Source organism: Podarcis cretensis, assembly GCF_951804945.1.
Source record: "Podarcis cretensis genome assembly, chromosome: 9".
Lineage (NCBI taxonomy): Eukaryota > Metazoa > Chordata > Lepidosauria > Squamata > Lacertidae > Podarcis > Podarcis cretensis.
Genome location: NC_137178.1, coordinates 40608242 through 40622161, shown reverse-complemented (window position 1 = coordinate 40622161; position 13920 = coordinate 40608242). Strand labels below are relative to the sequence as shown.

The 13920-nt window shown below is 40.6% G+C and overlaps 2 protein-coding genes and 1 long non-coding RNA gene across 8 annotated transcripts in view; 1 reads left to right on the top strand and 2 right to left on the bottom strand.

The window, feature by feature from the left end:
- Positions 1-13920, top strand: part of GATB (glutamyl-tRNA amidotransferase subunit B) — a 59268-nt gene that overhangs the window by 39709 nt on the left and 5639 nt on the right. Inside the window, exons 14-15 of one of the 4 annotated variants that reach the window (XR_013842371.1) lie at positions 3177-3216; positions 6836-7271. The exons of 1 other annotated variant lie outside the window; for it this stretch is intronic. The gene's annotated coding sequence lies outside the window, so the exon portion shown is untranslated. Of the gene's footprint in view, positions 1-3176; positions 6592-6835; positions 7272-13920 lie in introns of those variants that run through there. 2 more of the 4 variants (XR_013842370.1, XR_013842372.1) reach the window with 2 other exon arrangements.
- The window catches only part of LOC307224041, a 199050-nt gene continuing 185537 nt past the window's right edge, over positions 408-13920 (bottom strand). The window contains exon 2 of the long non-coding RNA XR_013842389.1: positions 408-3613. This is a non-coding gene — a long non-coding RNA (uncharacterized lncRNA). The remainder of the gene's footprint in view (positions 3614-13920) is intronic.
- Positions 408-13920, bottom strand: part of FHIP1A (FHF complex subunit HOOK interacting protein 1A) — a 118482-nt gene continuing 104969 nt past the window's right edge. For all 3 annotated transcript variants that reach the window (XM_079990418.1, XM_079990417.1, XM_079990419.1), the window contains exon 12: positions 408-9715. In XM_079990418.1, coding sequence (XP_079846544.1) covers positions 9465-9715 — 251 coding nt within the window. In that variant the 3' untranslated portion in view covers positions 408-9464. The remainder of the gene's footprint in view (positions 9716-13920) is intronic.

Sequence of the window (13920 nt, the reverse complement as noted above, 5' to 3'; positions counted from 1 at the left end):
CATGGCTCCATGAAGTCAAGTATTATAAGCAACAGATGTTGCTTATGGTTTGGAATTATATGTTTTTGTAAAAGCAGGTGGCCCATAGTGCCTTTTGCGGTTGCCTTTTTGTTCTATATTGGTTCAGCTGAGATGTAAGCTAAAGTGAGTAAACACACATGAAAGATGAGATCCAACAGACCAATGCTTCCAAAAGGTAAGAACACCAAATGCAAGTTATAGGGGCAATGTACAACCATTCACCATTTCACCGTTGTCCTCAGAATTCAGCAGAGTCTGGTCACTGCCTTAAGGTAGAAGCATTAGTTGTGATGGTGATGACCTGACAGTGGACATGAGTTTATAATCCATCAATTGCTGCCAAAGTGGGAACCCAAAGTAATGAGAATGGAAATTGCAGAAGACACTTCTGCAAAGAAAGCTTTGTGTTTTAATGTCTCTTGGTTCACATTACATTTCAATTAACAGTGTGTGGTTTATACAATTTCCAGAGGGGTTCATGTGCAGCAAAAAACAAAGTCCTGTGGCACCTTAAAAAGACTAACAAATGTTACCGCATAAGCTTTCATAGACTAAATTCTGCTGCATTCTTTGCTAGACGCATGGCGTGTTTTCCTCAGTTGCAGGTATATAGGTCCATACAGTAGCTGTAACAGGGGTTATAAAACAACACGCTCAAAACAAAGATAGTGGCAATTAAATTCCAGATCAAATGTATGAGAAAGAAAAGCACAGTGGAGTGGTCATTTATGTCGACAATCATAGGTGATATAAAACCTCATTTGACTCATAATACCAGACTCCTCTTTGTTGTCTTATATAGCCCATACCCCAGTCGCCTTTGACTGGACTTAACTGTCCAGGGGTCATTTACCTTTTACCTATTATATAGCCATTTTCATGCTGTGTCTACACCATACTGGCTAGTTATAATAGGGCATCACAGTGTCAAAATTAGAGAAACCATAACACTTACCAAATTGAAGACAAAGCCTTTTGTGTCTTATTTTTTAATAAAAACTAGGTACTATTCTGTTCTATAGAACACCTGTCTGTCCCTGTAGGTATTTTGTACTGTTTTGAATAAAACTGATGGAAACCATCATCCAGTGTGCCCTATGTATACTAGCAGGCTTCTGTGTTGGGTAGGTGATTCAGAAGTACATCTGAATATGTATCTCCATCCTAGGCAGAAGGCTCTTTTCAGGTATCAATAACTATCTGAATGAACATTCCTATATGAGAGTAGCAATGAATTAGGAATATTATGCATGGTATCAAAACATAACAACGCTATGCATTCAATCAATCATGGATAGACAGATTTGCCAGATTTTAGTGTTTGAATTACCATTTTCAATACAACTCTGGCAATAGGTGCTTTGGCTATACAGTATAAGAATAATTTGAAACAAGTTATTAGAATTGAAACTGAATTTCAGCATCAACTCTTCTACCAAAAGCAACCAGTAAGATTCATAAGCCTCTTTTTGTCTGTCAAAATCTGTGGAAAAAGATAGCATAGTTAACAAGCAACCAGGTTTTTTAAAAAGCTAAGAATTAAACATGTCGCTTTGTTGTTTTTCTTGTTTGGTGTTTGACCAGAAACTGAAGTGCTGGCCATCAACTTTGTGTAGAGGAAGTGCTTGCTTGGAATGCTGTTTTACAAGTTCCAGGAGTTATTGTACCTTGACCTAGTTCCAATCTCGTACCATCACCCTGGTTCCCAATTGTGTTACTAAATCTTGTAGAGGTTACTGACCTTATTACAAGGATACCATGTGCTTAACTGCCATAGACACCACATTGTAAATACAGTGTCCACGGAGTAGGAGCTTTGGAAAGAACCACTTTTTTGCAGCTGTAAAAATCTACTATTCCAAGAGTATGTTTGGGGGTCTGGAAAGTTAGCGTAGGCATGATGTGCCTGCATGATGTGCATACATCATGCCTTGTCAAGTCTAGCAGAAGTGGATTTTAGCAAAGGTCATTTAACAGCATTAATTCTTGAGGGAAACAATCCTCTATCATAAATGGGTTTTTCAGAAGTTTGCTGCTTTATCTATTAGTAATAAAAGTAATAATACTTTGTAATACTTATTCCTGTATAACTAAACATGCAGCTAACTTCCCTAGAAAGGAGACAGTGGATACAGGTGTGTATGATTGGCTGTATTATTCTTAGTTAAAAGACTAACATTCAGCCTCCCCTTTTTAGAAAAGCTACTTAAGCGATAGCTGAGCAAACATGCTTGGATATAGTATCCTCACTAAACTTCTTCCCCTGCAAATTGTGGCCTAGCTGTGGGACTCATTACTGTGAAGGTGGTATTAGTGAACTTAATGGGTAATCTGCTTCTGAAATTAACAAAGATACTATCTCACTGATGATTGAGTTGGTGCTCTCCGCGGCTCTAATATCATAGATTAAATTATAGCTAGGGGACTCTAGACAAGACTCTAATGGCTTGTATCTTTTCTATCTCACCTAAGTCAACAGTAAGTTAGTAGAAAGACTACTTCAGTACTATAAGAAACTGACCTGAAGTGTTCTGAAAGGCTCTGGTTTATTGGCATTGCAGTTTAACATTGTTGCATAGTTTCTGGAGAAAATCAATCCAAATTTAAGTATGGTATCAATGAATTAGAGGGACGCGGGTGGCACTGTGGGTTAAACCACAGAGCCTAGGACTTGCCGATCAGAAGGTTGGTGGTTCAAATCCCCACGACGGGGTGAGCTCCCGTTGTTTGGTCCCAGTTCCTGCCCACCTAGCAGTTCAAAGGCACGTCAAAGTGCAAGTAGATAAATAAGTACTGCTTCGGCAGGAGGGTAAACGGCGTTTCCGTGTGCTGCTCTGGTTCACCAGAAGTGGCTTAGTCATGCTGGCCACATGACCCGGAAGCTGTCTCCTGGACAAACACTGGCTCGCTTGGCCTATAGAGCGAGATGAGCACGCAACCCCAGAGTCATCCGTGACCGGACCTAACGGTCAGGGGTACCTTTAACTTTTTATCAATGAATTAGAAGCATCCAGCTCTACATTTTATTAACTAGGTACCCACAGATTGTCCTTTTATTCTGGAAGCAGCAGCAAGTGGATGAAAAACTGACACTGAGTCAAGACAAGAAGGAGTAATCCCACCAATCTTGATCATTGTCCTGTTTGTTTTTAAAGGCGAACAGGTTTGGAGCCTGACAGTTCTCCTGGACAAAGTGTGAGTATCCAGGAATACATTTTCTTAGCTGGGTAAGCTCTGTCCCCTTTTAGAGGCATGAGAGCTTACCACAGTAATATGTTGGATGCAAGGCTGCCCTTGAAAGATGACACAGGAATTGCAACTGGGGTGAGATGCTATAATTTGCCTTGTAATGAAGAGGCATAGAGAAGAAAACATATAGCTGTCTTGTGATAACTTCAGCCTTACCTTAAAAGCCTGGAAACAACCTACTATATTTTGCATGGCTTCTTGCCAGGAATAGGCATGGGCCATAGGTGGTGTTGGTAGGCCAGAGAATGTATTTTGTTTTGTTGAAATCATTAATTGGAGAGTGGGATGCAGAGAACTGTGAAAGGATATATCCAGATATGTTTGAACCTATGCAACAGGGAGACTCTAGAGAACAATAGTTGATGTAGCAGCAGGTTGAGGAGCAGTATATTCATAAGTTGCTTTGTGATGTAGGGAAATGTCTTTAAAGTGCTTAGAATAGAGAAACCAAAGACAACTGAATTCAGATTCATTGTATTAAAGTCTTTTTGTGCTGCAAATAAATAAGCTGGAAGAAAACACACAAATGAAACCCACAAAAATTCAGAGTATAGTCCTCCTCATTTTCTACAATTAAGGAGATAAGGTCTGTAAAGAATATTATAAGTATATTAAAAATTACATTGTAACAGCAGATAGGCCGTAGTATGCCACACACTAATCTTGGTGCAAATGCAAGAAGCACATTAGAGACTTATTTTTTTCCTCCTATAATATTGTAAGATTGCTGAGAGGCAGTAGGGTGTGTCATTTTAGGAGATGAAACTTAATTTTTGCAAATTTCTTTCTTTTCTTTTTTTTAAAATAATATTTATTAAAGATTTTCAAATATAACAAAAAAAGAAAAACATCCAAATTTAAAACCTTATTTTCATTGGCTTCTTTCCAGGACTTCCCCTCCCCTCCCCCTCTTGTATTCCAATTCTTTCAAATAGATTCAACAAATTCTTACCCCAAATTTTAAAATTATTATCATTGGCCCAATTTAAAAAATATTTTCCCATCCCCTAAAATCGACCTGTTCCCTTCCGCGAGTTCCCCTCTTTAATATGCAATACAGATTAAGATAAACAGAAAAATAGAAAAAAGAATAAAATGTAATTTAACACCCTTTGGATTCCAAATTTCCCTCCCCCCCTTCCCGGTTGCGTTCCCAATGTCCGTCACTGTCTACTGTCATCCTGGAGCTCCCACATCTAAACCACAGTCCTTCACCAATCCGCTTTGCCGTCTTTTTATTAGTCTTTGCCGTCTTTTGGTCATCTTTGATTTCACATGTCCGATCTTGGAAGGAGTCTATCTTCCAACTTTATCCAGTTCTTGTTATTCTTGTTGTTCTTATTGTTCTCTCTCCTCTTTTTTTTTTTCCCCTGCTCTCCTGCAGAAATGTTCTAATTCCAAAAAGTTTCTAATTCCTCTGCAGAGGCTTTGTTATTCAGGAACAAAACATTACGTCAAGTCCCTTCCATTCTTCAATAGATAAATCTATTGTCTCCTTTAGTGTGTAGACCTCTGTAGACAAAATAGTGTTCCATTTCTGCAGTTTCCCAGGCGATAAAAAGTCCTATTCAAATTCAATGCCAACAATACTTGTAGTGTCCCACAGCTCCTCTAGAGGGATTATAATAACTCAGTTTCCTTCCCGATCAGACCCAACAGTCACTTATTATTCCTTGTTTTAAACAATTTATATCCAATTTGTAACAAATGTGACCAGCAAAGTCCTTGTAACAAAGTTCTCTTTTTGTTCTTCCGCTTTGACAGCTCCTTTGACAGCTGTCAAAACCTCTATTTCTCTTCTCCCGGTGCTCTTACGGATCGCTCCCGGGGTTTCTGGGGGGGGGGGTTGCATTTTAGTTCACATTCCACTTTTCTCCTCCAGCCCAGTCTTATAATTTTCCATCGCGAAGTTAATAACTTTATCAAAAAAAAGGTTGCGCTCGATCTTAGTTGTCAAATCCTTTGTTTTAGCTCCTCTACAACAGGGGGGAGGCTGACTTCCTTTTTGCACCTCCCCCGCTCGCTCCGAATTTAAAAAGAATTTTTCCCCTTTTTTAATCCAAGTTCCAATTACTCACGGGTTATTCTTTTAAAGTCCAAATTTTCAATGGAAGAAGTCAGCGCTCTCCGTCGAATGGCATGCGGCTTCGCTCAGCAGGGGAAGCGGAGGACTCACAGCACCCCCCCCTGTCACCCGCTCCGCAGCCTTTAAAAAGGCTCCTTCGCGGGTCGGGGGGGTGCAAACGGTGCCCGCCGAGTCACCATGCCCATGGGTTTCAGCGCCCATGGTTTTTAAGGGTCCCCGCATCGCCGGCGCGGTAGAACCCAGCCCCTGCCGAGCAGGCTCCCTCCGGAGCTCGGAGGGAGTCCGCCATTCGGCGATGGCGCCAACCCGGAAGTCCCCAATTTTTTTATTGTAAGATTGCTGAGAGGCAGTAGGGTGTGTCATTTTAGGAGATGAAACTTAATTTTTGCAAATTTCTTCAGTGAGGGGTCTTAAAAATATGTTTTTGGGTGTGAAAAAAAATCAAATCTGCTATTAATTTTGTGATTGGACAACATTTAGCTTAGTAAATCTATGTTTGATTAAAACGCACCCAAAGTGCTCTTGGAAAACCAAAGAATGATTAAAAAAAAATTAGTTTCTCTGCATACAGCATCTTTGCGTTAACATTCCTGTATTCTGCAAGGAGTAGAATTTGTCAGTGTTTAAAAAAGTCAGTTTTCACATAGTCCAACTAATTAGAGTAGCTGTGGCACCTTAACGACAGATAACGTGGCGGTGGCATGAGCTGTTGTGGGAAGAATGTACTTCCATCAGATGCATAGAGAGAACTGCAGAGACAGGGCAATGGAATATATTCTACTTAAGACTAAAAGTGTTGTTGTTTTTTTAAAGCCAAGCCTGAACACAGAGGCCTCATGTGAGTGTTAAATCAATGGCCACAAAGATCCAGTCACTTTAACATATGCACAACAAACCCTAGTAGAATGGTAGTCAAATCAGCAAAATGCTTAATTTGAGCCAACTTAAAGAAAGCTGTTAACTATTCCTGCTGCAGAAGTATTTTAGGGCTAGCTTGCTTTCTAAATGCCTTTTTAGGCTAGTACCCATCACTAAATTATTCCAAATAGCTTACTTATGCAAAGCAATCCAAAGCCACATTAAGCAAGATGCAATTTTCACTTTCCCTGAGATGGCATTTATATAGGAATAATTACAACACTACAGCTTGAATTAGTGCTATAATCATGGCTCGGATAATTACACCAGAAGACTGCAGCATTCAATTTCAGAGATGTTTGGAGGGGTGGTTGTTTGTTTTTTTTAAAAAGATTTGGGTGCTTTTTGACATGAAACAAGCCAAAATAGCAAAGTCTTTGTATTTTGTACTCCTATGTGTCAAGGATCATCAAGCTTACCAGCAATGTGTAGCTGTCATTTTTACTTATTTGTGTATTTCATTCTGTGGTTTTCTATTACTAACCCTCCAAAAAGTCACTGTAAAGACTGTACATAGTAATTCTCCAATTCATAATTTTTAAATTTTATTAAAATCCACAGAGACCAAATAGCCCCTCTCTACTCTCAGCAAGAACCTAACTTCACAAATGTTAACAGTGGCTTACATAAGAGAGGCACAAAGTATCTCCACTGAATGCAGCTCAGAAGATTGGTGAACGGCTTGAGGGCAACTTGACTTAATAAGCAGAGTTTAAGACAGGAATCTTTCCCAGTCTTACCTGGAGATGCCAGGGATTGATGCTGAGACCTTTTTCATGGAAAGCACATGTTCTGCCACTGAACTATGGCCCTTCCCTGATTAATATAAGATGCCATATCCTGGGCCTACATTTCACTGACTGACCAACAAGTGAAATCTGCCCTTCCTGCTGTAATCACGATTCAAACAAAAGATGAATAGTTTCTAACAAAGTAATCTGTTATACTTTTCTATACCACTATTAAATGCTCTGTTAAGCCTTGAACCAAGCCTAAACATTGCGAGGGTGTGTGCACATGATTGCTCCCTTTCAGCAACAAGCATGTCAAAATTTCATGAAACTACAACATAGTCCATACTATGGTAGCCTTGCTGGTTTTCAAATGTCCAACGTTTTAAATGTCTGATTTTCAAAAGCAACAAATATAATCACATTTTATATGATTAGCACACCCACATTATTTAAAAAACCTCACCTATCTTAACTTTAAATAAGAGCATGAAAATACAATGTCTTTTGAGAGCAATTTTTAAAAAATCTGCTACAGTTAACACATACACAATTAATCAGTCAATCAAAAGGATGGATCGCTTCCCACAGAGACGGTAGCAGGACTAGAATTATGAGATCATTTTATTTTTTATGAAGATGTCACCAGACATGGGGAACGGGCCAAGTAACAGGACTGGCAGATCCTTCCCTGCGTAAGATTTTTACAGCTTGCAATGCTTTGAGAAGCTAAAGGAAGAAGCTCTCTCCTCTTTGATTTCTATGGCCTGCAGGATTCTAAATCCGCCCATGGATGATGGTGGGAGAGGAGACTAAGCAAATGGACCCAGTCACAGTAGACCAGTCGAGCAAGAAATGGTGACACTGAAATCTCTCTCTTGCCATTATTGCACTTCTAAAAAAATATACACACCATTTTAGGCAACCCTCCCGAAAGATGTCTGTGAAATTCCCATTTGCTCAGGTGTCATGTTCTAGCATAGAACATGCAAACCCCAACTGCTACTGTTAGTACCTCAATGTGGAATTTACAAAGAGGAGCAAAGTCTTGTCTTCAGATACTGTTTTCATTGGTTTTGGAGCAGTTTGTCATATTCACCTATTGTAAAAGAAAATGAAGGCTTTCAAGCACAGAGCCACTATTAACACAAAGCCAACTTCAGCACTGGAGGAACAATTACTCTTACTAGCACAAACTGAAATGCAGCTGTAATGCAGCAATTCATCATGTTTGGACCCGTTCTAATGAGTCTCATTACTCACAAAAGAAAATGTTCTTAAGCTATTGGACAGCAGCTGCAACAGGTTCTAGTGTATCTGTCACAAGTAACATCCTCTTCTCTGCTACTAGGGAGCAAAACATTTCTGCCATCCTTCAAAAGTGCAATGTTAGGACAAGTCAACATACATCATAAATAAACAGCTAGTGTTTTACAATACCACAAAGCTTTCCTTGAACCAAAATAACATTTTAAGCTAAAAAGAAAAAAAACACAGCTTATAAAGGCAGGCTATTTTTTTCAATTTTGTTTAAAAAAATAGTACTTAAAAAATAGATAGTAACAACTCCCAGATGAAGATAACCTTTTAACACTACTCAAAAAATAACTGGAGTATTTGTGTTCAGCTTATCAATAAAAGTGTACAAATATGGTCTACCAAAAAAGGCTACGGTTTGCATAGAAACATTTCATTGTGTGCAAATATTACTAAAATTTAAGGCTTGAGTGTTTAGTTTATGTAGAGATCTAGCATTTTCAAAGAATGCTGAGAAATGGCCAGGGGGGGAGGAGGGAATTCCATACAGTCTGCACTCAACATCCATTTACTCATTTCATTTAAACTTCAAAGGAATCAACAGCTGAGAGTGTCAGACTTGTCCACAGTGTAAGGCAATATGGTATGTATTAAGCACAGCACCTGCTTTTAGCAAGTCGCAGGCTTATATTTGTTGAATCCATTTGGATTCACAACTCCAGCCACTCACAATGCTGAGAGTAGGGAAGGAATTGTGACCCTCCCCTGGCAAATAGATACCTAAAACGTTATTTGCATAAAAGGCTTATCAGATCTGACATGCTCATCCTGGTAAGCACTCTTAGGAAGCAGCCAACTTTCCTAGATAGAAAAAAACAACAACCCACAAAAGCAAATCACCTTTCAGCTGGTTACACAATTGTGCCTTTTTAACCAAAAGTGTCTATAGCATAGTTTAAAAGAAGGGATCTCGAGGTAAGGAAGTTGAAGGGTGGGAATATGGTAAAACAAGAAATCGTTCCATTAATACATCAAGTGTCTATGCTGCACAGTAGGAAATAAGGCCCAACATAAAGGTGTAACAGTTTCTCCCAATCAAGTATTACCAGGAACATAAAGTAGAATTTTCCTTTATAAGTAGCTCTCTGTGTTTTGTTTTTTTAAATTAAAAGATCCTTTTTTTAAAAAAAAAAGTCTTAAACCTAATAAAAATTCTCAAAGTCACCAAATACTTTGTAACAGAGTATGGAGTGTTCCTGTGCAAGAGCAGCCAACTCCTTGAGAAACTCTGGGAAGAGGGCAGCTGCCAGGATGGCATTCCGGGTGTGCAGGGGGGCGCTGGGAAGAGCCGTTCCTTTCTTTGCCTTGCTTCCAAAGAAAGGTTGCAGGATGACCTGGGAAGCCTCAGAAACGTTTCTGCCTTTCCCCAAAGCATGGTTGTGCTGTGCATTGTCTGAAAAGGAGAAAGAGAAAAACAAATTGGTTTTGGTGCAAAAGTGATAAAGACAATTGCAACCCAAGTTTAGTACATGGAACTCTAGCCCAGAATCAGTTTTAAATAATTCCTATAGCACTTTCAAAATCTGCCAGGTGCTTTACAATTCTCATTTTCTTTCACCCACACAACCACCCTAGGAAGTTCAATCGTAAGTATTCTCATTCCACCAATAGAGAACCAGGACTGGTAGGCTCTGAATTCTGGCTTTACCGTGTTTTTGTGTGCTCTGGCACATGTCACGGTGTTCTGTTGTGCCAGAAGCAGTTTAGTCAGGCTGGCCACATGACCCAGAATAATATAGAATAGAATAGAATAGAATAGAATAGAATAGAATAGAATAGAATAGAATATTTATACCCCGCCCATCTGGCTGAGTTTCCCCAGGCAACCTGGGCGGCTTCCACCGAATATTAAAAACAATACTGCATCAAATATTAAAAACTTCCCTAAACAGGGCCACCTTCAGTTGTCTGTTAAAAGGAAAATATTGCCTTGACATCTGCTGGGAGGGCTTCCATAGGGCATGCGCCACTATTGAGAAGGCCCTTTGCCTGGTTCCCTGTAACCTCACTTCTCGCAGCAAGGGAACCGCCAGAAGGCCCTCGGTGCTGGACCTCAGTGTTGGGGCTGGACGATAGGGGTGGAGACGCTCCTTCAGGTATACAGGACCGAGGCCCCGAAGGCTGTCTGTGGACAAGCGGCGGCTTCTTCGGCCTGAAGCAAAATGAGCGCCACACCTCATAGTCAACCTTGACTGGACTTAACTGTCCAGGGGTCCTTTACCCTTACACCTTACAATATAGCTTTCTAGTCTCCAGTAAATACATTTCCTACATGCACATGTTTTCTGTATGCTCTAATCTTAAACAAAATCATCGTCATTAAGGCTGAATATAAATCCGTCGGTATTCAAAATGTAAGGTGGTGCCAAAAAAATTCCCCATATACATATACAAACCACATTTACTTTACAGCTCGAGGAAGAAAAGTGTTCATTTTATTGGTAAAATTGGATCTGAGCATTCCGCCATAACCTAGGCACAGTTCAAATAGTCTTGTATATACCATTACCACAGGCCATTTCTACCTTATATTCCCTAATTGACATAATGATACAAGCTGATGGACAACTGGCTGCAGGCACTGCAATTTGATTGCTGACATTATGAGCTTGACTAAGCACCAAACTTGCAGCTATCCAGGCATTTGTTTATTCTATAAGCCTTAATATGGTTGTGCATGTTTTTTTTTTGGGGGGGGGGAGCACAGGCAGTGACTGTAGCCTGTGTTCAGATTTATTAAAAAATGTGCAACATCTTTGCAAATGATCAATCCATATTTTTTTTTAATAATAAAGGTGTTGGGGTGGGTGTGTGAGAGAGAGAGGGGGGGGAGATGAAGAACTAAATAATATGAACCAAACTATAATAATATTCACTGAATATTGGGACTTGTTCACACAACATGAATAAGTGTTTTGGCTAGATGAAGCCACGTTAAGAATATGATAGGAGAAGATCTCATAGTGAGCCCTAAGGGAAGACCTAAAACGGGAGCCAGGATCCAAAGAAACAGAAATATAATTCTATGTCCTCGAGGGAGTTTGAGGCTTGTTTTTCCCCTCTAAAAGCATTCCTCATGTCCCCATGAAGTCTCATTTTGAAACTTAGGCCTGATTCAGATGCAGTTTATGATATAACCTAGGAGTCAGCCATAATGGAAGCCATAGGCAGGAACCTAAGCAACTGTTGATCCCAGTCATTGGATGTTGGGTTTCAAACCCAAAATCCATAGCTCAAGCTACAGTGCCTCACAACAGCAAGCTTTTCTGTAGTAGTTATCTGAAACAGCTTCCCAAATCCTATGACCTCTACTAAGCATCTTATTTACTGCACACACCCATGATAGGATAATAATACATTAAGAAGCAGGCAATGATCTTGCAAGCTCCATAGTATATTAGAAGATGTCAGTATGTCAATTATAAATGGAGCTACATTAAGATGAACCCTCAAAGGGAGGGGGAGGAGACATTGGCCTCTGCTGCTTCCCACAGCACTGCTGAAATGCTTCAAATTAAATCAAGCAGAAAGGCAAGGATTTTACTTCCCAAAATAAGTGACTTCTTTACACATACTACTGGTAAGCAATTAGTCACTATGGTTACTGTGCTCATCAGATTCTGCACATTTCCCCATTACCCCCTGAACATAGCTTCTAATGAAAATTTATACCCATAAGAACAGCGCTCTGATACAGTGATTCTAGCAAGATAAGAACCAGGGCTGGGGGGAAGGGGCAGGAATTTAATTATGAAAGCAGAACACAGACCAACTTCAGTCTACGGAACATCCACATTACTTCCAGATGATTCAGGAAACAGAGGTATATTGTCTCTGAAGACAGAGGTTCCATTTAGGCATGGCTGCCAAACCTATTATCTATGCATTGGTCTAAGAGCAATCAACCACCACATCTGTTGGTGGTCATTATACCACATCAGCTTGTGATGGTCACTGAATGCTGTGTGAAGTAGTGCTTTGATTTGTTTATCATCAACCTATAACCAAGCAGGTGGGACGCAGGTGGCGCTGTGGGTTAAAGCCTCAGCGCCTAGGACTTGCCGATCGAAAGGTCGGCGGTTCGAATCCCTGCGGCGGGGTGCGCTCCCGCTGCTCGGTCCCAGCGCCTGCCAACCTAGCAGTTCGAAAGCACCTCCAGGTGCAAGTAGATAAATAGGGACCGCTTACCAGCGGGAAGGTAAACAGCGTTTCCGTGTGCGGCTCTGGCTCGCCAGAGCAGCGATGTCACGCTGGCCACGTGACCCGGAAGTGTCTCCGGACAGCGCTGGCCCCTGGCCTCTTAAGTGAGATGGGCGCACAACCCCAGAGTCTGTCAAGACTGGCCCGTACGGGCAGGGGTACCTTTACCTTTTTATAACCAAGCAGACATCATCAGTGAGGTGTAGGAAGAGGAGAGATACCCTTTCCCCACATTTTTCATAGTTTTGTAAACCTGTGACTTGCTTCCTCTTGGTCATCTTTCATCTCAATTAAAAAAACCTCCAATACAAGGACATTCTTTATAGAGAGCTCTTCAAACACTGCTTGGGATGTCACCATCCTGATTAATTTGGGGTAGGCAAGAAACTGTGACTGTCATCATCACCTCTGACTATGCATCTTTGTGAATAAGTAAAATTGCTCCTGTTCCAACAATCCTCGAGGAGCCTCTGCTGTTTACTTCCCTTTACTTTGAGAACTTTCTGTTGATTCCTACCCTTTGCTTAACAATCCATAAACAGATATCGCTTCTTATCCCATAACTGCTGGCTGCTGCTCTGCAGTACTTTTGCAAGGGACCTCACCGTCCCTATTTGAATAGTTTGCTGACCCCCTCAAACAAATAAGCAAAGGCTTTTCTTTCAATCAGCATGGCTTGTTTCCAGACTTTGTCATGCTTAGTACATAGCCTGAAGCCTATGGGTTTATGTTAGTTAGGAAAATCTGATATCTCTGCGGCAACAGCTCTACCTTGACAGGTGACATCCAAATCCTAGTATGACAAATAGAGCTATTCATTCAGCACACTAATAACTGGGTGACAAGGAACTCAAAGTCCCAAATTTAAGAAGCAGTTTGGAGATTTAGTACAAGAGCTGTTTAAAGGAAGTGACCTCTAGTGCACATGGATAGTTTTATCTCCCAAGTTTCCTTTTAAACAGCTTTTGCGCAAAAAAAAAAAAATCTTCGAGACTGCATGGTTGTAAGTAGGCAACCTGGGAATTCTCTGCAAGAAGGTCTAGAGAGAGAATAACAGAAAATGTGCATACCTTTCTCAGTCACAGGTAATACACTTTACTACGCATGACCCTGCTTGTGCTTCGGTCGCAGTAATAAAACTTGACTGGCTAATGCATGAGAACTGGTGGTAATATATTCAGGAGGCAGCTGCAGATGGGGAAGCTGTTCCGCATGATAAGACCAAACAACTCCTCCCCTCACCCCCAGGGAGTTATGGAAGGACTTATTTTTAACATGGTCAACTCCACTTGAGAGAGCACATTCATGAAATGTTGGACATGCTCATCTCTCACGACAATGCATAAACTGCAGAGGTTCCCCCCCCACTAGGATTCCTAAATGAATGTTTGCAACCAC